The sequence below is a fragment of the Myotis nattereri genome (assembly GCF_964212035.1).
Source record: "Myotis nattereri genome assembly, chromosome: 6".
Taxonomy (NCBI): domain Eukaryota; kingdom Metazoa; phylum Chordata; class Mammalia; order Chiroptera; family Vespertilionidae; genus Myotis; species Myotis nattereri.
The window spans coordinates 62,664,808-62,685,755 of NC_138081.1; the positions used below are offsets into that span (position 1 = coordinate 62,664,808).

General features: G+C 43.7%; 1 protein-coding gene across 1 annotated transcript in view; it reads left to right on the forward strand.

Annotated features, from left to right (window-relative positions):
* Positions 1-20,948, forward strand: part of LOC308520851 (uncharacterized protein) — a gene marked incomplete at both ends in the record, with an annotated part of 135,138 nt that overhangs the window by 67,054 nt on the left and 47,136 nt on the right. The window contains 5 exon segments of the mRNA XM_081093562.1: positions 1,324-1,373; positions 1,745-1,921; positions 11,944-12,065; positions 15,113-15,274; positions 20,226-20,364. Of these exon segments, the coding sequence (XP_080949688.1) occupies positions 1,324-1,373; positions 1,745-1,921; positions 11,944-12,065; positions 15,113-15,274; positions 20,226-20,364 (650 nt within the window).

Here is a 20,948-nt window from a genome sequence, read left to right on the forward strand (position 1 = left end):
GGAGCTCAATAAGAAGTACGAAGGAAGCCATTCAAGCCAACTGCAGTCTGGTTTTTAAAATATGTGCATTTTCCCAAGGTCACATTTCGTCCTGTCACTTTCTAAATGAAACTAGTTTCAGCACCAGCTCTGGAACATTTGCCCGTTCCTGAGAGACCCGCCGGTGCTTAGGGTGTTTAGACAACGTGAACAAAGACTCTTGCCATCTAATTCACCTGTTATCATGTTTTTTCAGGCACGGTCACCTTGTTCCTATTAAAGGGTTTTATACTGGCCCAATCTCTCGAAAACATATTTATAAAGTGCAAGTCTTTTAACAGTTAAAAGTATTGCGTAAGTTTGTGAATATCATTTCATTATTTATTAATTTTTTGAGGAGGGAATCGTTAGGTCGATGCAGCGATGTTTGGGAAAGAAATGGCAATCTTTCTAATAGGATCATGGCCCAAGTAAAACACATTTACAATCTCTAGGCTTTTTCCCTACCTGTGACTGAAAACGAAAGGCCTAAATTTACCTAATCCAATTGGGATGTGAGGGAGGCCAGATTTCAAGTTTACTACTGAACAATAATGGAGAGAAAGGACTCCTTTTAATAAGTCACTGAGATATTCAATTAGTTTTTTACTATAATATTAAAAAATATTGACCAAGTGGAAAATGTAATAACTCATTAACTGCTCATAGGATTATTCAATGCTGATCAGATTAGAAAGGGCTCAGGCAATAAATTGTCAGTTTTGCCAAAGTCTGGGATTTTAGCCTATTTACGAGCTGGTACGTTAACCTGTGACTGTTTTGTGGAGGCTGGCAGAAGACACAAGACTCCTGGTTAAGAGACAAAATAACTTTATTACTCATAGCAGAGCAGGCAACATGGGCTTTGTGTTTGTGTCAGTTCCCTTGGCTCCCCAAGGGCCACGGGAGCAACATGGGAGCCTGGATGCATGCACTGGGTGTTTGTCACAGTTGAGTAATACTGAGTTTGGAGGAACCCACCTCTTTTATAGCAAGTCTGCTCTTTTTCCTGGAGGGAGGCATTACCTCATCCCTTAAGACTTCTTTCTGCAAACATAACCCTTAGAAATGGCCCCCGTAAAGATTGGTAGGGCCTTGCCTTCTTCGCTCACTCAGCAAAATGTAGGGGAGTGGGAGACACCCCTGGGGGAGTGTTTCCCAATAAGTTGACCTTCAGGAAGAGTTTCTCAACAGTGTGGCCTTTTTCTGCTTTAAGTTTGCTCTCAGTTTCTACATAGATACTTGCTTGGAGAGTGTTTATAACCAACTGTCTAATAGAAGAACTATCATCTTCTTTTATTACAGGATGAAATTGAGAAAACCAAGAGAGAAGTAATAGTGGAATACTGTCAGAAGTAAGTATAGGCTATGTAGTACATGGGAACTACACATGCTGATTTCTCTGACTCTGAATTCAATAAACACCAGAATTATGTAGAAATTCTCCAAGGTATGAGGTGGTCTGTTTTGTTTGAGCCACGATCCTATTAGATAAAATCAAATCAAGCTGACCTCTGACACACGGAAGAAGGAGCATGAGAAGTGAAGGACAGGAGATGCTTTGAAGGGGCCCGTGCCTTTGCCTTCATGCAGTAGCAATCTGACCCAGACAGAGATTTCTTCATGACAGAGGTGCTCTATTCTCTTTGAAAGATAGTCTAGGAAAGTAGATCCTGGAACGTCTGTAGAGAGGACTCACCTCTGGACATCTCTTCTGACTTTTCAGATTTACCCACCGCATGTCTCACTATGCTCTTCGGGGTCAGATCATGGCCTACTGCAATAGCCTGAGGGCCCTGCTGAAAGATTTCCCTACCGTCAGGGACACCGTTTTCATGGTGGGGCAACCACAAGAGAAGAAGGGGTTGAGGGATTCCAAGAAGGGCTGCAAGGATGACCTCAGGTGCGTAACTTCCGTTAGAGCTTGTTGCTCTCCCTCTCTACCCTACCCCTCACAGGGAAGAAGCATGTGAAGTTCGGCATGGAAATCTTGCTCCCATTATTGCATTTGACCTTGATTTTCCAGCCCAGAAGGGCAAAAGAAAGAATTAACACTTTAAGAATGAGTACCTGTGGGGGTAGGAAAGGGGGGGTAGAGGTGGAAGAGGGCATAGAGGGGATAAAATGGCAATGGAAAAATTTTAATTCAATTTAAAAAAAATAAAATAAAAAAGAATAAGAGTATCTTTGTATTTGAACCCAGAGGAGTTCTTTGTTTATGGGCTATTTGACTGCTTTTTCCATGTATACAGGTTTATTTTCTCCTGGAGAGCCCTAAGATTTTCATCAATCACACCCTTTTACACAAGTCAGCCTCTAAAATAAGAAAGCAAATAAGTAGACTTGATCTTGAGCTGTCCTGGCTTCAAATATTTTACTCAATGGGGTAGAAGAGATATTCAGAGAAAAATGGTATACCAATGCCTTGGGTAAATCAGTGCTTTTCTGTATTTTTCTGACAGAGAAAAAAATATATGTAGTAATATTAAGTGATAATACTTTCTTATCATGCTTTATCCAGTTTTCCAAATGTTACCTTAGCCTACTAGAGCTCACTCACCTGGATGAGGAGTTAGCACACCTGTGCAGTCAGTGACTACATTTCCTTTAGAAAAAGGAGGTGATTTATAGTTATGCAGTCTCCAAGGGGGAGAAAAACATCCTGTAGGATGAGCTTGCCTCCCTCCTTTCTCTTTCCTTACTGCACGGTGCTGAGTATCAGTAATAATAACTACGATCATAGAACAGGTAGATGAGAGGGATTGAAAGACCATTTGTATCAGACCACTCTTTCACTCACTTATTCATTCATGCATCATTCAAACACTATCTATTCAGTGCTGACTTAGTACCAGGCACTTCACTATGTACTGGAGTTACAAAGGTGATTAAACCATGGACTCTGGTGATAAATTCAGCCTAGTGGGGGAAAGTTCTACAAACAAAAGAGTAGCTGTGATGGCATCAAAGGAGTTTAACTCCATCCCAGGGCCTCAGGGAGAAATTCAAAAGGAGGAGGTGACAGGTAAGTTGGAGTTCATTAAGAAAATGGAGATAACAGAACAGACTAGAGAATGCTAGAGAATGAAAGAAGTTGAGTCCTTAAGCCCTTGATAACTGGTTATCAAAATAGTGATCACTCCTATGTTGATACTGACAAGGTGCCCAATTTGTGATACCAGTGTTTTGTCTCAAGAGCTCAGCCAATGCATTCACTTGGGTAGACTTCAGGATTTACGTAATGACAGCTGCATTTGAGAAAGAAGTAGGGCAAAGATACTTCAGTAGACCAACTATTTGGTAAAGGGTTTGACCTGTTGCCCAATGAGGCTAAAGTGCATCTTTCTGTCATATAAAACATGACAGGATAATCTTCTAAGGCTTATCAGTTCCATTCTCTCATCCATCCACTAGACAAGTCAACCATTTATAAAAACAATCTAAATATTGGGATCAAATTTTAAAAATAGTTCCCAGAAGTCTAACCATAAGTTCACTACATTTGTGTTTAGGATAAAAGGTATTCAGCAAGTCTGTTTTTGTTTCTGATCTGTTTTATTTGTAGCAGCCAAATAAAAAGGTTAGAAAGAAGAGATGGAGGAAAAATATCTCTCTAGCTTGTGGGTCTTGCTCTATTCCTTTATTATTTCTTGTGGATGGCTGTGTGTCTCCTAAAGTGTAAAGGAAGCAGTCCCTTGAGAAGGAGAGCTTAGAGCCCTAAATCAACTAGTCAGTTAATGCGTGATACTTCCAGGGCAAGGGTTTGGTCCACAATGAGAGCAACTCATTCAGTCAGGTTGTGGATGAGCAGCAACTGGTAGAGATTCTGTGTTTCTCCACCAAACCCATCTCCTCCTTCCTAAACTCTCTGGATTTTAATACACTCACATAAAAATGAATTACAGAGAAAGGAACTTCTTTCTTCTGAGGAAGTTTGGAAAAGATACTGTATAAGATTCTTTCTAACATCAAAGTCTATGATTCATTCCATGAAGTAAGTATTAATAAAAATTGAACACCAGCCACAAAGAGGTATAGTGGAGAGAGCCATAGCCTGATAGTTGGAATATTTGGACTTGAGTTGCCCTGAGGTCACTTCTCTTCAATCTCTAGATCTCAATTCTTCACCTAATGAGTGAGGAAACTGAAGCAGCTCTCTGAAGCGAAATACGTTATGGTTCTTAGTGCTAAGGTGTCTAGAGCTTGATTCTAAGGAACGGGACTGCTAAGGAAAGACTCCCAGGAAAGGGGCCAGTCAAAAGTGTTTATAAAATGGTAAGTGAGAACCATCCCAGGTCAAGTTTAACTAGAGATGAAAGGACAGAGTTAAGGAAAGAGGATCATGGAGGATAGGGGTTGTCACTTCATTCATAAAATAAGGAGTTGGGTTTGATTGAAGATAGTAAATGTTTTGCCTTAAGTGTCAATTCCAATAATTAGTGCCCTTCTGTGTAGGACTCTGGGACATCCGCATGTGACAGTGTTATAGTTGATTGGCAATGTCTGTCACGGTCAGGGAAAGGGAGGAAAGTGGGCTCCTGCTTGTGTTTTCTATCCCTCACAAGAAGAGCCCCATGAGTTGTATAGGCTTTACATTCTTGGGTGCTACTTAATTCATAAGAGACTGTAATGCCTGTAATGTATTGTGTTTAGTTTTAGCAAAGAACTCCACCCTCACCCCAGAACCAAACCAGAATCTCTACAGAAGAGGAGCCAAGGGGAGCTCTCCTCCCAGGAAGGATGCCCCTTGAGGCCTCCATGTCCTCATGGCACCAGAGGAGTCTAGAGTCTGAAGACTAGGATGGCACTCAATCACACTCCCAAGAGCAGTGGCATTAGCTGATGGAGGAGCAAAGAGAGCACAGAGAGAAAGGACAGTAATATTAGGACAGAACCCTTACTATGTGACAGGCAGAGCCACTGCTATCCTATACAGCTGCTTTATGTGCCTTAGAATAAGGCACCCCTTCCTCTGGGCAGGTTGCCCCATGTCCGGGTGCAGAGCTTGGCAAATAAAGGCTGGATCTCAGCCACTGCTGGTTGCCTCAGGGCACAACCTGAACAACAGTAGTACATGCCAGCCTTGTTGCCAAGCACTGTACAGCAATGGGTTCAACATGGTCCTTGCCCTTCATTCAAGGGGAAATAGGCAGAAACATTATGATAAGGAATAAAATAAAAGTATAATGAAAGCAACCACCAGGAAATGTTCAGTATTATCCGAAGAATTGGGAAAGTGGGCATGGGGAGCAAGGCAGGTTTCAGGAAAGAGAGGATGTTTAACCTGGGTCTTAAAGGATGATCAGTGTTTCAGGTGGACAAAGAAAAGAACATTATTAGCTCAAGCTGGGAGGCCCCCAAATCTAAAGGTACAGAGATGTGAGACAGCATGGGGACTTGTGAGTGGCCCCTATCCAGGGTATGTGAGGATGTGATGAGAAATAGAATTCACAAACTGAGAGGCAAGATCCAGAGTCTGGCATTTGTCCTTCCACAAACAGAGAGAAAGATGAACAAGATGATTGTCAGGGACGTCATTTAGGATGCTATTGAAACTGCACAGATGAGAGATGTGTAGGAGGTGAAATCAGCTAGGCCAGGTGCTGGATTTAATATGGGGCTAAGGGAAAAAGAGGAGTCTAGAATGTCACCCAGAGTCCCTGGCTTGGGTGAATAAAAAGATGGCAGTGCCATTATTATTTAACTAGTGGCCTGGTGCACGGATTTGTGTACCAGTAGGGTCCCTCAGCCTGGCCTGTGCCCTCTCACAATCCGGGACCCCTGAGGGGATGTAGCAGTGCATGAAGCAGCAGATGGCGGGGAGGAGCTTGAGCCCAGGCCAGGCACCACGCCACTCCTGCTCATCCTGGCCCCACTGCACCTCCCACTGCCACTGTTGGGTAGTGCTGCCACGGAGGCAGGAGAGGCTCCTGCCTCCACAGTTGCCCTCACCAGCTGTGAGCCCAGCTTCTGGCTAAGCAGCACTCCCACTGTGGGAGCGCATTGACCACCAGGGGGCAGCTCCTGTGTTCAGCATCTGTCCCCTGGTGGTCAGTGCATGTCATAGCAACCGGTTGAGCAGTCGACCAGTGGTAATGGTCACTTAGGCTTTTATATATATAAATGGGCACAGAGTTTTCATTGTGGAAGATGGAAAAAACGTTCTGGATGGTGGTGATGGTTGCACAACAATGCAAATGTATTTAATGCCACTGAACTATACAGTTAAAAATGGTTAAAATGGTAAATTTTGTTATATTTTACCATATTTTTTTAAATGGGGAAAAAAGGGATGTTGCTGGGGTCCAACCCCAGCAGGTCCAGGGGTCCCCAAAGGTGTGGACGGAGTCGGCGAAGAAGGAATGACACGGAGACAGCGTTCAGTTGATCAGCAGCCTAGCCAGGATCTCCAGCCAAGTTCTGGTCTGGATCTCCAGCGAAGTGCTGGTCAGGATCTCCAGCCAGGTTCGGTTGCCAGGTTCTGTAGCCGGGTTCTTCAGCCAGGTTCTGTGTCTAGGTTCTCCAGCCAAGTTCTGTCGCCAGGTTCTCTAGCCAGGTTCTCTAGCCAGGTTCTAGTCAGGTTCTCTTGCCATGTTCTATCCAGGTTCTGTAGCCAGGTTCTGTCTCTAGGTTCTTCAGCCAGGTTCTCTCGCTAGGTTCTGTCTCTAGGTTCTGTGGCCAGTTTCTGTCCAGGATCTTTTGCCATGTTCTCTCCAGCGAAGTTCTTCTGTCTCTATGTTCTGTGTCTATGTTCTGTGTCTAGGTTCTGTTCTCCAGTTTCTGTGTGTCCTGTTGTCTTGTTACATCTGTATTTATACCAGTTGATTCCAATCCTATCAATCTCTATTCCAAAGGTTAGGGCGTTTCTTATCTCCATTCCAGGGAGTAAAGATTATGTAGCTTAAGCATGATTGTTCGTAGTTAAAGTGATTAATTACCCGCCTGGCATTTAGTTAAGGGGTTTTATTCCCTCCCTAACTTCAGGGGAAAATCCCTACCTGGGGAAACAACCTTTCTCAGAGAGGTGACCTTGGTTAAAACACATAGTGCCAAGAAGGTGAGCAAACATATTAAGAACAGTATGCCATATATGCCAGGTCCCCTGAAACAGCAAGGATGGACCGGCTCCCAGCAGGATGTCAGTGCCATTAAGAGGAAGCAATATGAAGAGGGAGATAATGAATCACAGCTCAGAAGCTTCAGCTATGAATTTCTTTCATTAGTCTCCCAACAAATCTGAGGCTTCTTATTCTGGATTTTTCTGTGTTTTCATACACATCCATTCCACCCTGCTTCTGTCATTGAGTCATGTTTTATGTCTAGCTGCCTGGAATGTAAGCCTCTTGAAGGCAGAGGCTGTCTTTGAGGATGTGAAGTGGGGAATTGGACCACAGGAAGTGCAGGGAGTTCCAACCAGTGGCTTTTAATTGAATTATGAAATAACAGAACATGTCTCATCTGCTGGCAGGCATTTGGTTTGAGGCTTAAAGTTGACTTGGACCCAGTAGGTGAGGCTCAGTGGTTGAGCGTTGACCTGTGAACTAGGAGGTCATGGTTAGATTCCCAGTCAGGGCACATGCTTAGGCTGCAGGCTCAATCCCCAGTAGGGGTCGTGCAGAAGGCAGCTGATCAATGATTCTCTCTCATCCTTGATGTTTCTATCTCTGTCTTCCTCTCCCTTCCTCTGTGAAATTTAAAAAAAAAAAAAGGGTGGGGGAGGAGAAGAAAAGACTTGGAATTATTGAAAAAGGAAACGGGCGTGAAAACTGATCACAGGAAAGAGAAAGGATTGTCCCAGGGTGACACCGCTCAGGCTCCATGGAAACCATTTAAATACTTGTTGTGGCATCAATATAATTAGTGGTGTGGTTTCTTCCAGCTGTGTGTGACTAGAAGCAGAAAGCAGAGGAGCTGGAGGGGTCCAGAGTTGGGGTTTGCTGGATAGGTTGGGTAGTGAGGGCAAAGAAGCAAAGAACTGAAGGGGTGGTTCATGTGCTTGCTTGAGGCCCTGTCTGGGGAGGGAGGGAGTGGGGTCAGAATGGACTTGACTGATAGAAGGGGAGGCCGAGGGCTGAGCGATGATCAGGAGCATATTTTGTAGGGATGCAGGAGGTTTAGTGGGAGTGAACGAGTGAGAAAACTAGAAGAATAGAAGGTAGAGCTGGGAAAGGAGGGTATTTGAGTTTAGGATTTTGAGGTGCTATAGCCCCAGGTAATAATGAGGTCTGCAGTGATGCCCCAGAGCAGGTGGCTGCAGGGAAATGAAATGAAGGAGGAGGATGCTGAGCAGGTCAAGGAACCGTCAGGCCAAGGACCTGATGGGGGAGCCCTCCTGTGGGGCTCAGTCTTGCACTGAGCACCCAAACCTTTCTGCTGCCCTCACGGCCCCTCCTCAGCAATGACTGCTCCCTGCAGGCAGGGGTGGAAATGGCAGGGGAAAAAACGGATAAGGAGTAAAGGACACCATTTGGTAGAGGGCCCTGTGGCTCCAGGGACACATGTGCTTCTCAGAGGCCAAGGACTGATTCAGTCACACTGCTGCCAGCCCCATGGCCTACAGCCACATGTGCTCAGACACAGGCCTTGTGACTTTTTATTGTTGATATTCAGGGCTTCTTTGGGACACTATTAAACTCCGTGAACTGAATAACAGAGATAAGACTGGAATAAGCTAGCTTTGATGTGCTACAGAACAGAATAGTCTGACGTGGCTGCTGAAATAAAGAAATTCTCCAAACTAACTCCACACTTTGTTCCTGAGCTTCAAATTATCTGATGAAAACCCTGAGAGTTGAAATGTAGGTTTAAGGCTAGTGATTCACTCTATTCACAGTAGAGTTTTCATGATTTAAAAGGTCTCATTTTCAGAATGTTTGATATTGAAAACATTCAGTCCTCAGGTCAAATGAACCACATTTTCCTTTGATAAGTGGAAAGGGTCATCTTATTCTCCCCTAGAGACCCCAAAATAATAGCAACAGTCAAGAAATGCCCCTTTAACTGCCAAAGAAACCCCAAGTGGGTAAGACTCTTCCATCAAAAGCCCTTGCATAGGCAGTGGAAGTGGGTACAAATGTGAGAGTGATGGAATCAGTAGGACCTGAGGAGTAAAGAAGAGAGGGTCTCAAAATGACTCCCCAATGTCCAGTTTTGGGGACTGAAGGATTGTGGTTCTTTGAACACAGTAAGAGGCACAAGATGGGGATGGAAGCGAGTGGGGAGTTCAGTTGTTCCCTTTCTTGATTGAGTTGATCTAAGGCACCAACCAAGATGGAGCAAGTTGGACCCCAGGAGGGGACCAGGCCTGCAAATGTGAGTCCAGGAGTCACTGGCAAAAGATGGTAGTTGCAGCCAGAAGACTGAATGAAATCACCTGGGGAGAGTGGGAAAAGCAGAGCAGAGGGCTGAGTGGACCCAAGGAAGCCCTGGCAAGGCCCATGTAGGCTGGGGGCTCCTCCTTCTGCTGTCTGCCTGTCAGAACTGCCTGCTCAGCATAACCAAGACAGCCCCAAGCTGGCACTAGCCTTACCCCTGACCCCACAATCCTCACTTCTAGTACATCCTCTCATCAATATGTTCAGGCCCTCACTTCTTAACAAATTACTCTCAGATCCCTCATGACATAAAATATTTTTTCAAATGCTTGACACTCTTCTGAAAAAATCATTCCTTAACGCTAGTCCTGTGAGTTAGGAATCTTTATTCCTAATTTATGGATGAAGAGACGCAGAAGATAATCTGTCTAAAGTCACACAGCTGAGGGTGGTAGATGTTGGTCTCAAGCTCAGGTCCTCTGATGCCAGGTTGCACATCTGATAACTGCGCAGAGCACCGTTTTCCACACTAGAGGAACACAGTTAATTAGACCTGAAGGCTCCATTTCAGGGGGAAACAGTCCCCACCCTCACCCTCTGTTACCTACTTCGTTCCCGTTCTCAGGCTGCCTCACTCCTGAGATGATGGAGGATCTGTGGGTCAGGATGCCACTTCCCACTAAGTGTAGTAGAAAGATCATAAGCTTCTATTTGTGTGAAGGTTAAAAACAGGCAAAAGCCAACACAGTCTTTTAATGGTGTATTCAGTGGTGGTAAAACTACAAAGAAAATCTAGCATTGATGAGTGTAAAATTCAGGGTGGTCGTTCCTCTGGGGGCCACCAAGGAGGTGCAGATCAAGCTTCAACAAAACTGGTGGCATTGTCCCTGGCCGGTTTGGCTCAGTGGATAGAGCGTCGGCCTGCGGACTGGGGGGGGGGGGGGTCCCAGGTTCAATTCCAGTCAAGGAATGTGACTTGGTTGTGGGCACATCCCCAGTGGGAGGTGTGCGGGAGGCAGCTGGTCGATCTTTCTCTCTCATCGATGTTTCTAGCTCTCTATCCCTCTCCATTCCTCTCTGTAAAAAATCAATAAAATATATTAAAAAAGAAAAGTTTAAAAAAACAACACAACAAAACCTGGTGGCATTATCATTCTCAGGCAGTGGGTACCTGGGCTTGTGCAAGTCCTTAACAGACATATATGGATTGTATGTTTATATGTGAACCAAGAGACAGCTATAGTGCTGCCTAAGAAAGGAGAGGTGTTTAGAAGTGGAGAAGAGCAGAGAGGAGAAAGAAGACAAAGAGGGCCGGAGTGAGGATCCCTGCAAGGAGACATGGCGGGGAGAGCAGGAAAACGGGGACCGCTCTCTAGAGCCTTGAGTGCTGGAACGGGACGGGTCTGCACTTAAATCCCAACTTTACCTCCTAGGATCTCAGTCGGCAAGATCTAGGTCACCTCATAGGGCCTCAATTTTCTCATCTATGAAACGGGAACGAAGTAGGTACATCCAAAGGTTGGCATAACAGTTAAGTGAGAAGATATGTGTGGGGGAGGAAGAAATTTTACTCTACTGTTTTCAGTTCTCTCAGCTGGTGCAATAATCAAATTGAGTTGAGACAGATTAATAAGAGAAAATAACCCAAATTTAATTATATGCATATGTATAGGGACCCCACCTACATGAGAGAGTCAGAGACCCCGTATTCACAAGAGGTTAAGAGACAGAAAGGGCCCTGACCGGTTTGGCTCAGTAGATAGAGCGTCGGCCTGTGGACAGAAGGGTCCCAAGTTCCATTCCGGTCAAGGGCATGTACCTTGGTTGAGGGCACATCCCCAGTAGGGAGTGTGCAGGAGGCAGCTGATTGATGTTTCTCTCTCATTGATGTTTCTAACTCTCTATCCCTCTCCCTTCCTCTCTGTGAAAAATCAATAAAATATATTTTTTTTAAAAAAGAGAGAGAGAGACAGAAAGGTAAACAAGGCATTCAGAGCTACAGCGAATGAGATAAGGCGCCCGGGGCTTCAGGGGGAGGAAGGCCAGTGGGAGGATGATAAGAAGAGCAGATGTGCAGTAATTAGAAGTTTGTCCTGCCCTCTAGGTAGTCATAAAAGTTATCTCTAGGGATAACTCTCATGATGGACAAGGCCTCCAATTTATGTTCCTGAAGGGAAAGGTAAAAGTTTCTCTTGAGTCCACAGGTCTCAAATGCCTTCAGCTCAAAACAGTCCACATGCCAAAGTGGCACGTCTCAGGGAGCCTGTTCGGAACCCACTCATATGTAACACTCCGCATGGTGCCAGCCACCTAATTCATGCCTTCCTTTCCTGTCTCACCACCCCCCCCCCACCCCACCCCCCAACCCCCGCCAATGCCCACTCCTTCCTCAACACAGCTCAGGCTAAAAGCAGCCCACCCGCTCTTTTCCTGTTGAGCTATCTATAGCTGTGGCCACCTGTGCGCGGCCTGAAAAGGAGGCCTGCCGCCCGCAGGCTTGGACGCTGGGCTCGTGTGTCACCACAGGCTGGGCTGGTATAAATAGTTCACACTGGCTACGCTTCTTCAGAGAGAACCGCTGTGACACCCACTCTTCCCTCTGATGCTGCAGGAGTCCTCAGCCCCGGCCCCGGTGTCTGCTGTCCGCTGACGGGAAAGTCTTCCTCAACTTATGGTTCATACCTCATCCTTCCGAAGTGCTGGTTATGTTCAAAACTCTGGCAGAAAAGGTTTGTGTTTTTGTGTGTGTACTGGAGTGTAAACTGACTGGCTTTTCATGACTCATGGTTCAACATATCAATTTCAGAGAAAGCCTCTTGTTTGTTTCCAGGAACACTTAATAACGGAAATCTTCTCCCAGCTCCTAATATTATTATATTTATTATGTTATTTTATTTATTTATTATTTTATTTTAACAATTTTTTCCTAACATTGTCATTTCTCTTGGGCCTCCTTATTTTATGAGTTCTCTTTCTCCCTGGTCATTAATGAGCACTAATTCAAATTTCTGACATTCTTTATTATTCCTCAATTTCCTCCCAAACCCTTAGAAAAAAACCACCCTGATCCCCTGAAACTCATGAGAGGCTGAGATCACCTTTAAGCACAGTAATCAGCCAAGCCTATGTTGGAGGTACTGCTCTGTGTAGCAAGTACCTAACTTGCTGATAGAGTATAATGCTGCAGTCATAAAAAGAGTTAATATAGTCATACATAAAGCACTCAAGTAAGTATCTGCTCAGTAAAGCACAGCGAGGAAAATGGCAGTTGGGGAACAGTCTGATTTTTCTTTGTAAGTGAAAGCCTGTTTCACGACCTAGGTTTCTCTCACTTTCTTCTCTCCCCTCCCCCCTCAGCTTTATTGAGGTGCAATTAGCAAGAACAAGTGTACAACCTGATGATTTAATATATGTACACTTTGTGAAAGGATCGCCGCAATTAAGTTAATTGGCACATCCATCGCCTCGTAGTTGCCTTTTGTGTGTGTGTGGTCAGAACATTGATCAACTTCCTTAGAAAATGTCCGGTGCTGGGTGAAAATGATACAAATAGAGCCGCCTCAGCATGGGGTCAGAGCGGCCATCCCTCGCGCATCTTACTCCTCCGACCTTTGGGATGTTTCAACTGAGCGATATAACCTGTGGACTGGGCCTAAAGCAGCATTGTAGTCCGAACTATTACTTGCAAAGCTAATAGGAATGAAGACATTCTGACTACTGGACTAAAAATTAAAGACTTTCTGAGAATTAGCAACATCATGTATAGCTAAAGAATAACCTAGCTTATTTGCACCTATAGAAATTTCATCCTTGATTTATTAACAACAATAGAAATTTTTCCCTTCTCCTCATGTAATTATTCCCCTTCCCTTTCTCATGAAAGCTTCTTGCCTTTACCCTCTAATCAGAACAACATTGGGTCTCTGCCTGAATCAGTGCTTCCCAAATAGCTATTCTCTTGGTTCTCAAACTTATTCATCTTACAACTGAAAGTCTGTACCCTTTGACCAACCTCTCCCCATTTCCCCCACGCCTTGGCAGCCACCATTCTATAAGTTCGACTTTTTTTTTTTTAGATTCCACATGAGTGAGATCATATAGCATGTGTCTTTCTTTAGCTGCCTTATTTCACTTAGAATAATGTCCTCCAGGTTCATTTATGCTATTGCAAGTGGCCAGATTTCCTTCTTCTTTATGCCTGATTTATATTCGTGTGTGTGTGTGTGTGTGTGTGTGTGTGTGTGATTTAAAAAATGTATTTACCTTTCTACTGAACTCTTAGATTATTTCCTTAGCTTGGCCATTGTGAGCAATGCTATAATGAATGCAGGAGTGTAGATAATCTCTTCAAGATACTGAGTTTGTTTCCTTTGAATGTATATCCAGAAGTGGGATTGCTGGATCATATGATAGCTCTACATGCAAAAGAATCAAACTGAGCCCCTATCCTACACCTTCACACCTCTCACAAAAGTTAACTTGAAATGAATTAAAGACTTAAATGTAAGTCCAGAAATGATAAAATTCTTAGAGGAAAAGCTCCTTGGCATTGGTCCTGGCGATGATTTTTTTTATATAACACCAAAAGCACAGGCAACAAAAGTGAACATAAACAAGTAGGACTACATCAAACTAAAAAGCTTCTGCATAGCAAAGGAAGCAATCAACAAAATGAATAGGCAATCTATGGATTGGGAGAACACTAACAAACCATATATTTGATATGGGGGTAATACCTAAAATATGTAAGAAACTCATAGAATTCAATAGGAAAAAAAAAAGAAATCTGATTTTAAAATGGGCAAAGGACCTGAACAGACATTTTTCCAAAGAAGACATACAAACAGCCAACAGGTAAATGAAAATGTGCTCAACATCACTAATCATCAGAGAAATGCAAATCAAAACCACAATGAGATATTATCTCACACCTGTCAGGATAGCTATTATTAAAAAGACAAGAGACCTGGACAGGTAGCTCAACTGGTTAGAGCATCGTCTGGATATGCCAAGTTGGCAGGTTTGATCTCTGGTCAGGGCACATACAAGAATGCATAAATAAGTGGAAAAACACTTCTCTCTCTCTCTTCCTCTCTTCCTCTAGAATCCATAAATTAAAAAAAAAAAAAAAAGACAAGAGACAAATGTTGCCAAGGATGTGGAGAAAAGAGAACCCTTGTTCACTGTGGATGGGAATGTACTGGTAGAGCCATTAATGAAAGCAGTATAAAGATTCCTCAAAAAATTAAAAAATAAAATTAACCTTTCTTTCACTGGAGAATTTGTAAATTATATATATATATATATATATATATTCAGTGAGATCATAATTTTACACTTTTCTTCCACTTGGACATTAATATTTAAGATCCAGTGTTTGATTTTTTTTTTTTAGTTATATGTTTAAACTGTGTTGATAAATCTCTATGGGTCCCTCCTAAGAGTTTATTTGTGACCCTTGTAATTTATCAATGGTCATACAAACTTTTTTTTAATGTATGTTTGGCCACCAAAGGCTTTAAACAAAGAGAAACACATTGCTTTAAACTCCCCATTTGAGGAGTCACCTTGTCCAAAGGCATATAACCCAGTTTATGAATGTTTGTTGTTCTGTTTTTCAGATGTTATCTTGTAATTATTATCCTGTATTATGCTATGAAAATGTGTATCTAAATATTTGTGTTTAAATATATTATCTTTAATAGTTGCTCATGTATTTTATATGCTTCTTAGAAATTTCTTAAAACTTACTTCTTTGTATTGATTTTACCCACAGGCAGCATTTAGAGCCTTAAAGCTGACGCTACAGCTGATCGCTCCTCTCCATGACATCGTGGCCTACCTTTTCAGTTTCGCTAAACTTGGGAATTTCCAAGCATGCTTTGAATTTCCTCTAAGTCCTAACCCTTTGAGAGGTGACTGGGGAGGAACTGAGGGCATTGGTAAGTGATTAAAGATATTTAAATCATCTTCAATATTCAGTTAGAATTCTGTGAAACTCGTCCTCTACTCACCCCCCCACCCCACCCCGCCCAGCTTTACTCAGGTATCATTGACAAATAAAATTGTTTAAAATATTTAAAGTGTGCAGCATGATGACTTGATACACACATACATTACAAAATGATTTCCTTATCTAGTAATTACTATGAAGCTCTTAATACTTGGAAAGACAGAACTAAAATATTTTCTCATACATTACAGTGATAAGGGCAAAGGGAAATCCTATTATATACTATCTCCAAACTGATTAATTCCAATATTCCAAGTTAAACCGCAAAGTATGCACACCAAGTCAGGTGTGAGGAGGCCTGGGTTGTTACCCTGCCTCTGCCACTTGGTTACTTGAAGTTGGACACTTTACTCTCTGGGTCTCTGTTTGTCCATCTGTAAAATGGGGATGATACCTGTCTCATAGAGATGTTCTGTAAATTAAAATCTATGTAAAAATTCTAAAAGGATGTATAAGCCCCACGGCATATTAGTGCCCTTTCATTCCCTGTCCCTTCCTGGCCTTCGTGAACTGATATGAAAGGAAAGCCAAGCATTCACCATCAGGAAGCTTGCAGACAGCCCTTCATTAGCTCACAGTGGCCCAATGGCCGTGTCATGAGAATGATTGAGGCTTTAGTGTTGCCTGCCCAGTGCTAAGCCATGAACTCTAGCTCAGTACTAGGTCCTAAGATAAATGCACACAATTCTGAAATGCTTCGTAAGCTGGGTTCATCAGAGGCAGGGAAACTGATCTTGTTAATAAATTGGCTCCTATCTAAATTATGCCATTAGTCATGTAAATGTAAATTAATAGCAATATATTATAACATAGTAGCTAAGGATTTTAAAGGATGAGAAGTACCAGCAAAATGAGGTAATACACCTACTGAAATCTAGTGGTCTTCAATGTAATAGAACTAGAATCTGTTCCTCACTGGTCGGTGCTTAAAGGAGATACGTCCGTGGAGACCCTGACTGGCTTGCCAGTAGGTAGGTTTACACTGTGCTAATGAACACCAAAGGGATCTGTAAGCATTCAGGTGGGAGACACCGGGGAGGGTGTGAGCGATGATCCATGAGGAAGAGCATGCCTGTGTCTGAGGACAGGCAGCATGAAGGTGGGGAGGGGTTGATGCTGCCTCGGTAGAAAGCACAGAATTGTTGCCGAAGAACAAGTTTCCAAAACTACTGGCAAGCCTTCAATAGAAGCAGCAAAGATTAGAGAAGTTCCAAAGCACTCTTAGATCCTTTCTTTTCACTAATTCAGGAATTGCTATATAAAGAGCTTTACTCAGAAAATAAGCTAAGACTCTCTTTGGGGAGCTTCTGGATGTTTCCAGGGTGTGGGGGGCTGAGCTTCAGATGAGGGACAGGAGAAAGGAAGAAAAATTTCCAGGAAAAATGCCGTCCCTGCCCTTGATATGGGGGGACAGGTGCTTTATGAAGATGAGATAGAAGCCGAGAGAGAGCCAGAGCATGTTTTCAAAGGAGGTCATTGCATAGGAGGTCCTATAGGCCTGCAGGGAAGGTGATCTAGGGAGACTTGTCCTCACTTGAATCAATGGAGAAAAATAGGAGGGATGGTCCTGGCAAGGCAAGCAAAGGGCACGGGCAAAGCAACAGACAGGACTCCCGGTGGCCAGTCCAAAGACTGGTGAACCGACCAGCATGACCCTGAGGAATGGTGGGAAATGAGGCCAAATTATTGAGGCGCTAGAATGCAGAATGAAGAGAATTGGTTTCTTACTATTTATATGCTTATGAACTGAAATCATTGACATAGGTAGGGCCCAGGCTTTCTGAGGTGCAGGATTAGAGGCGCACACCTTGTGTTGCCAACAAAAACATTTGTGCTTCAAGAGGATGTGCAAAGTTTTGCATACTCTGCTTTGCTGAAAATAGATAAAGATAAAGTTGGACTAAAAAAAAAAAATCCCACTCTGAAACTATCTTTTTAAAAAGACTACTAGGCTGTTCAGTTCCTGGCCTGCTTCCCAGAGGAAGCAACGAGAACCAAGGTGAAAAGATGAGATGGTCTGTTCATACACCCGCCCAGTTCCTCCCAGCCATCCCAGAGCTATTTGGAGTTGGGTAAGATGACTTTTGTGGACTTGTATGCTATAAAATATTTTTAAAGGGACACTGCATTTTAGCATTGGTCCTCCCGCTTGACTGAGGAGGCAGCTCTTAGACATGCATCCTCAGCGGACAGCTCTGTGGCCCCTGCCAAATTCCCTCCTTCCGTGAAAGCCAGCAACTCCCCTTGGAGTCAGCATGAAGCAGAGGATGTAATCAGAATGTGGGAGGTTACACTGCAACTTCCTTGTCAGGGTTAGGAGGCCAATTAAAGCCCAGATACTACACACTAATCTTGGTGTTTCAGGAACTCTGGAGACAAACTAGGAACAGGGTGTACTGGCTCTGAGTAGTCACATGAAGACAGGGCCGCTGTGATTCCTCTCTCTGATTTCCTGCACGGGCCTCTGGGGGAAGTGGGGGGGGGGGGGGGGGCAGGCTCATTTGTTTCCAGGTGCAGGTTTACTCCCAACCCCACCACCAGGACCACAGGGAACCCTCTGCCCTGTCCTCATGGACAGGCTGCCTTCCCAGCCAGTCCTAGCCACCTCCCCTCCCACCGGTGGTATGACCCCACAAAGACAGGGAAGCCTGAATGAGGACCTAAAATCAATAAGTAACAAAGGAAGGGTCCATCCCACCTGTATTTTCATGAAAATGCCACCTATCCCAGGGAGCAGTTTTGCTGGGAAGTGATCAGGTAACAACAGTGCACACACAGCACAATATGAACAGCAATGGAAATAATATAAGGAGAAAATCACCCATAATCCAGTCCCTCTAACAAGTGAAATATTTTTATTATCTTTACTCCCTTCTAGCCCCTGCCCAAATACACTTTACACTTACGCTTAACAGAGCTTCAATCACAGGGCAGGTGCAGCTGCATATTCTTTTTTCATTGTCATTGCAGAGGATTATAAACGTTTCGCCCTGATTGCTGCTTAGACAGAGCGTATTGCTTACAGAGCAAACACACCAGGCCTTGAACAAATACGGCTCACGGCCCGCCCCTCCTCCCACCCACTGCGGAAGTGCTTGTACAATTCCTTCTAACCTGACTCCTCTGCTGGTGGAAATTCCTTTTCAGCCCAATATGACCATCAGATTTATGGGAGTCGTAAAAAGTTTGATGATTAAACCGAATTCATTTGGAGCTGGAAAAATACTCAAAACACATTTTTCTGTTGTGCGTAAAACATCAGATGCACATGAACCCTGGACTGCTCATCTTTCCCTAAAGCCAAGAGTGTATCATTGCAAGTATTCGCAGCCATCCTCAGTCCTGGTTCCACCCTGACCGGCTCCGAGGGCAGCTGCCCCACGCCCTCCGTTCCTCTGGCTTGGAGATATGGGAGGAGATCCAGTGCCAGACCGGGCAGTGCAGAGGCTGCTCAGGTCTGGTCAGACTGTTGAGGTGGAGTAACTCCCAAAATGGCTCTGGGTCTCCCCACTCACTTCTGCTTGGGCTACATATCAGGCACAGTGATCCATTTCCACAGTCCTTCTTTTCCCGTGGCCGGGATGTCCTCTCGAGTAGAAAGCCATCCCTGTCCTCACAGGAAGTTGTTGAGCAGTTCAGATAAGCTGGCATGCTGGTATCTTAGCAAGTGTGCCCCACCCCCTCCCCCCGACCCCCACCCCCCTCCCCTGCGCTCCCTAAGGGCTCATCCTTTTCTTGTTGCGCTCTCCCCTTCTGACCAGCTCCTTTCCTGGACCATCGCAGAGACCATCTCCAGCGGTTCTCAGCCTTTGGGTCGCGACCCCTTTTGGGGTCGAACGACCCTTTCACAGGGGTCGCCTAAGACCATCGGAAAACACATATATAATTACATATTGTTTTTGTGATTAATCACTGTGCTTTAATTATGTTCAATTTGTAACAATGAAATTGGGGGTCACCACAACACGAGGAAGTGTATTAAAGGGTCGCGGCATTAGGAAGGTTGAGAACCACTGATCTAGACCAAGGCCAGTTTCTTCAATCGAGGATTGAGTGCCCCCAAAGGTCCCTAACTTAAATTTCCACCCAAAACACATATACTATTAAACCTACTGATACGCAGCCTATTTTTGCAGTAAGAGTCCAAGAAATAAGCCAATTTTGGGTCTCTTGTCATCTACTCCCTAAATGACAAGAATCTCCTAGAAGGGGGTGTGTGTGTGTGCATGTACACATCTATGCGTGTATATTGTTTGCTTGCCTTGGAAGGCTTGAGTCTTCTTTAATCCAGAGCCGGCAGCAGGATGAGCCAGTGACAGAGAAGGCTGGTTGGATGGCATGGCCATGAGACATGAGTGCTGGGCTATAATAATTTCAAGCCCCTAAGGAGTCTACTGAGTCCCATATTTTCCTATTCCTTGTAATTTGTCTTTTCTAATCTTTTTATAGACTGTAGCCTTATGTATTTTAAAACTTTCAGAAGTCTTTTTGGGTTTGTTTGTTTGTTTGTTTGTTTTAGTATTGGAAGGAATTTTATCCTATATTTTGAGGGAATTTTAAAGTATGTGAGAGTCTTCTCAATTTAACATCTCCCCCTTTTGTTAAAGACTGCAAGAGAGAGAGAGAGAGAGAGAGAGAAATCAAAAGCCTTTCCTTATTCTGCTGAAAAGCAAAATAAGTTTTTATCTTCCGAAGGAAGGGAAGCTACACAGACCTTGGATTCTAGAACATAAGGTTTTTCTGGACTTCCAAACCATAATTAGCTACTCACAAGCAAAGAGAAAAGGAAAAAAGTTGTTTTGGGAGGTTAATGATGGTTTACTGGATTAGCTAAACTAGCTGGTATTTCACACTATCTCCTAATGTTGTCCATCTTCCAGTGTCTGAGCTTCAAGGGCTGCAGAAAATGATTGACAGCCTCGAGAGTCCCCAAGACCCCACCCAGGTGTCCCAGGCACTCCTGCTCCGAAGGGAGGTTATGTTTCTGCAATTTGATGCTGCAGTGAGGCACCTCAGCCGGTAAGGGCTGGAGCGATAATCCTGTCTAGTAAATTCTGCAGGACAGATGTTTCTGAGTGACCGTAGAGGGAGATCAGATAACAAACTTAAAATAGGCAGGGCCACACCCCTATCCAGAACACTGTGGCTACCAAATGTGTTCTGCCACAAAGCCCACGGGTGTGGAATGTGTTCTTGCCGGATAATAATACTCTTGATTTTATTAAATGTGATTTCAGTGCAGTTAATTTGCATAACAATTGCTGCTTTCAATATTCAGATGATTTTGTTGGGAATAATATTTTTTATACTTCTGAAGATGATCCTTTCCAAGAGTTTTGTTTATTGTTTTCAGCCCTTAACTACCTTTCAAAAGAACACAGTTTTCACCGTACTTCTGAAGCCAATGGAATCGACTACCTGAGTTGTTCTAAATAAATTTACCCTGGCCTTGTAGGTATTAAGTACTCTGCATATAAAAAGAATGTTTATTTGGTTAATTAGTCATGACTGATGAGAAAATTAGTTTGGACTAAGGGTCACAGTATAAATAATACGTTTTGTGTAGAAAGGAAAGAAGTCAGTCCTGAGGGTCTCCCCTTATT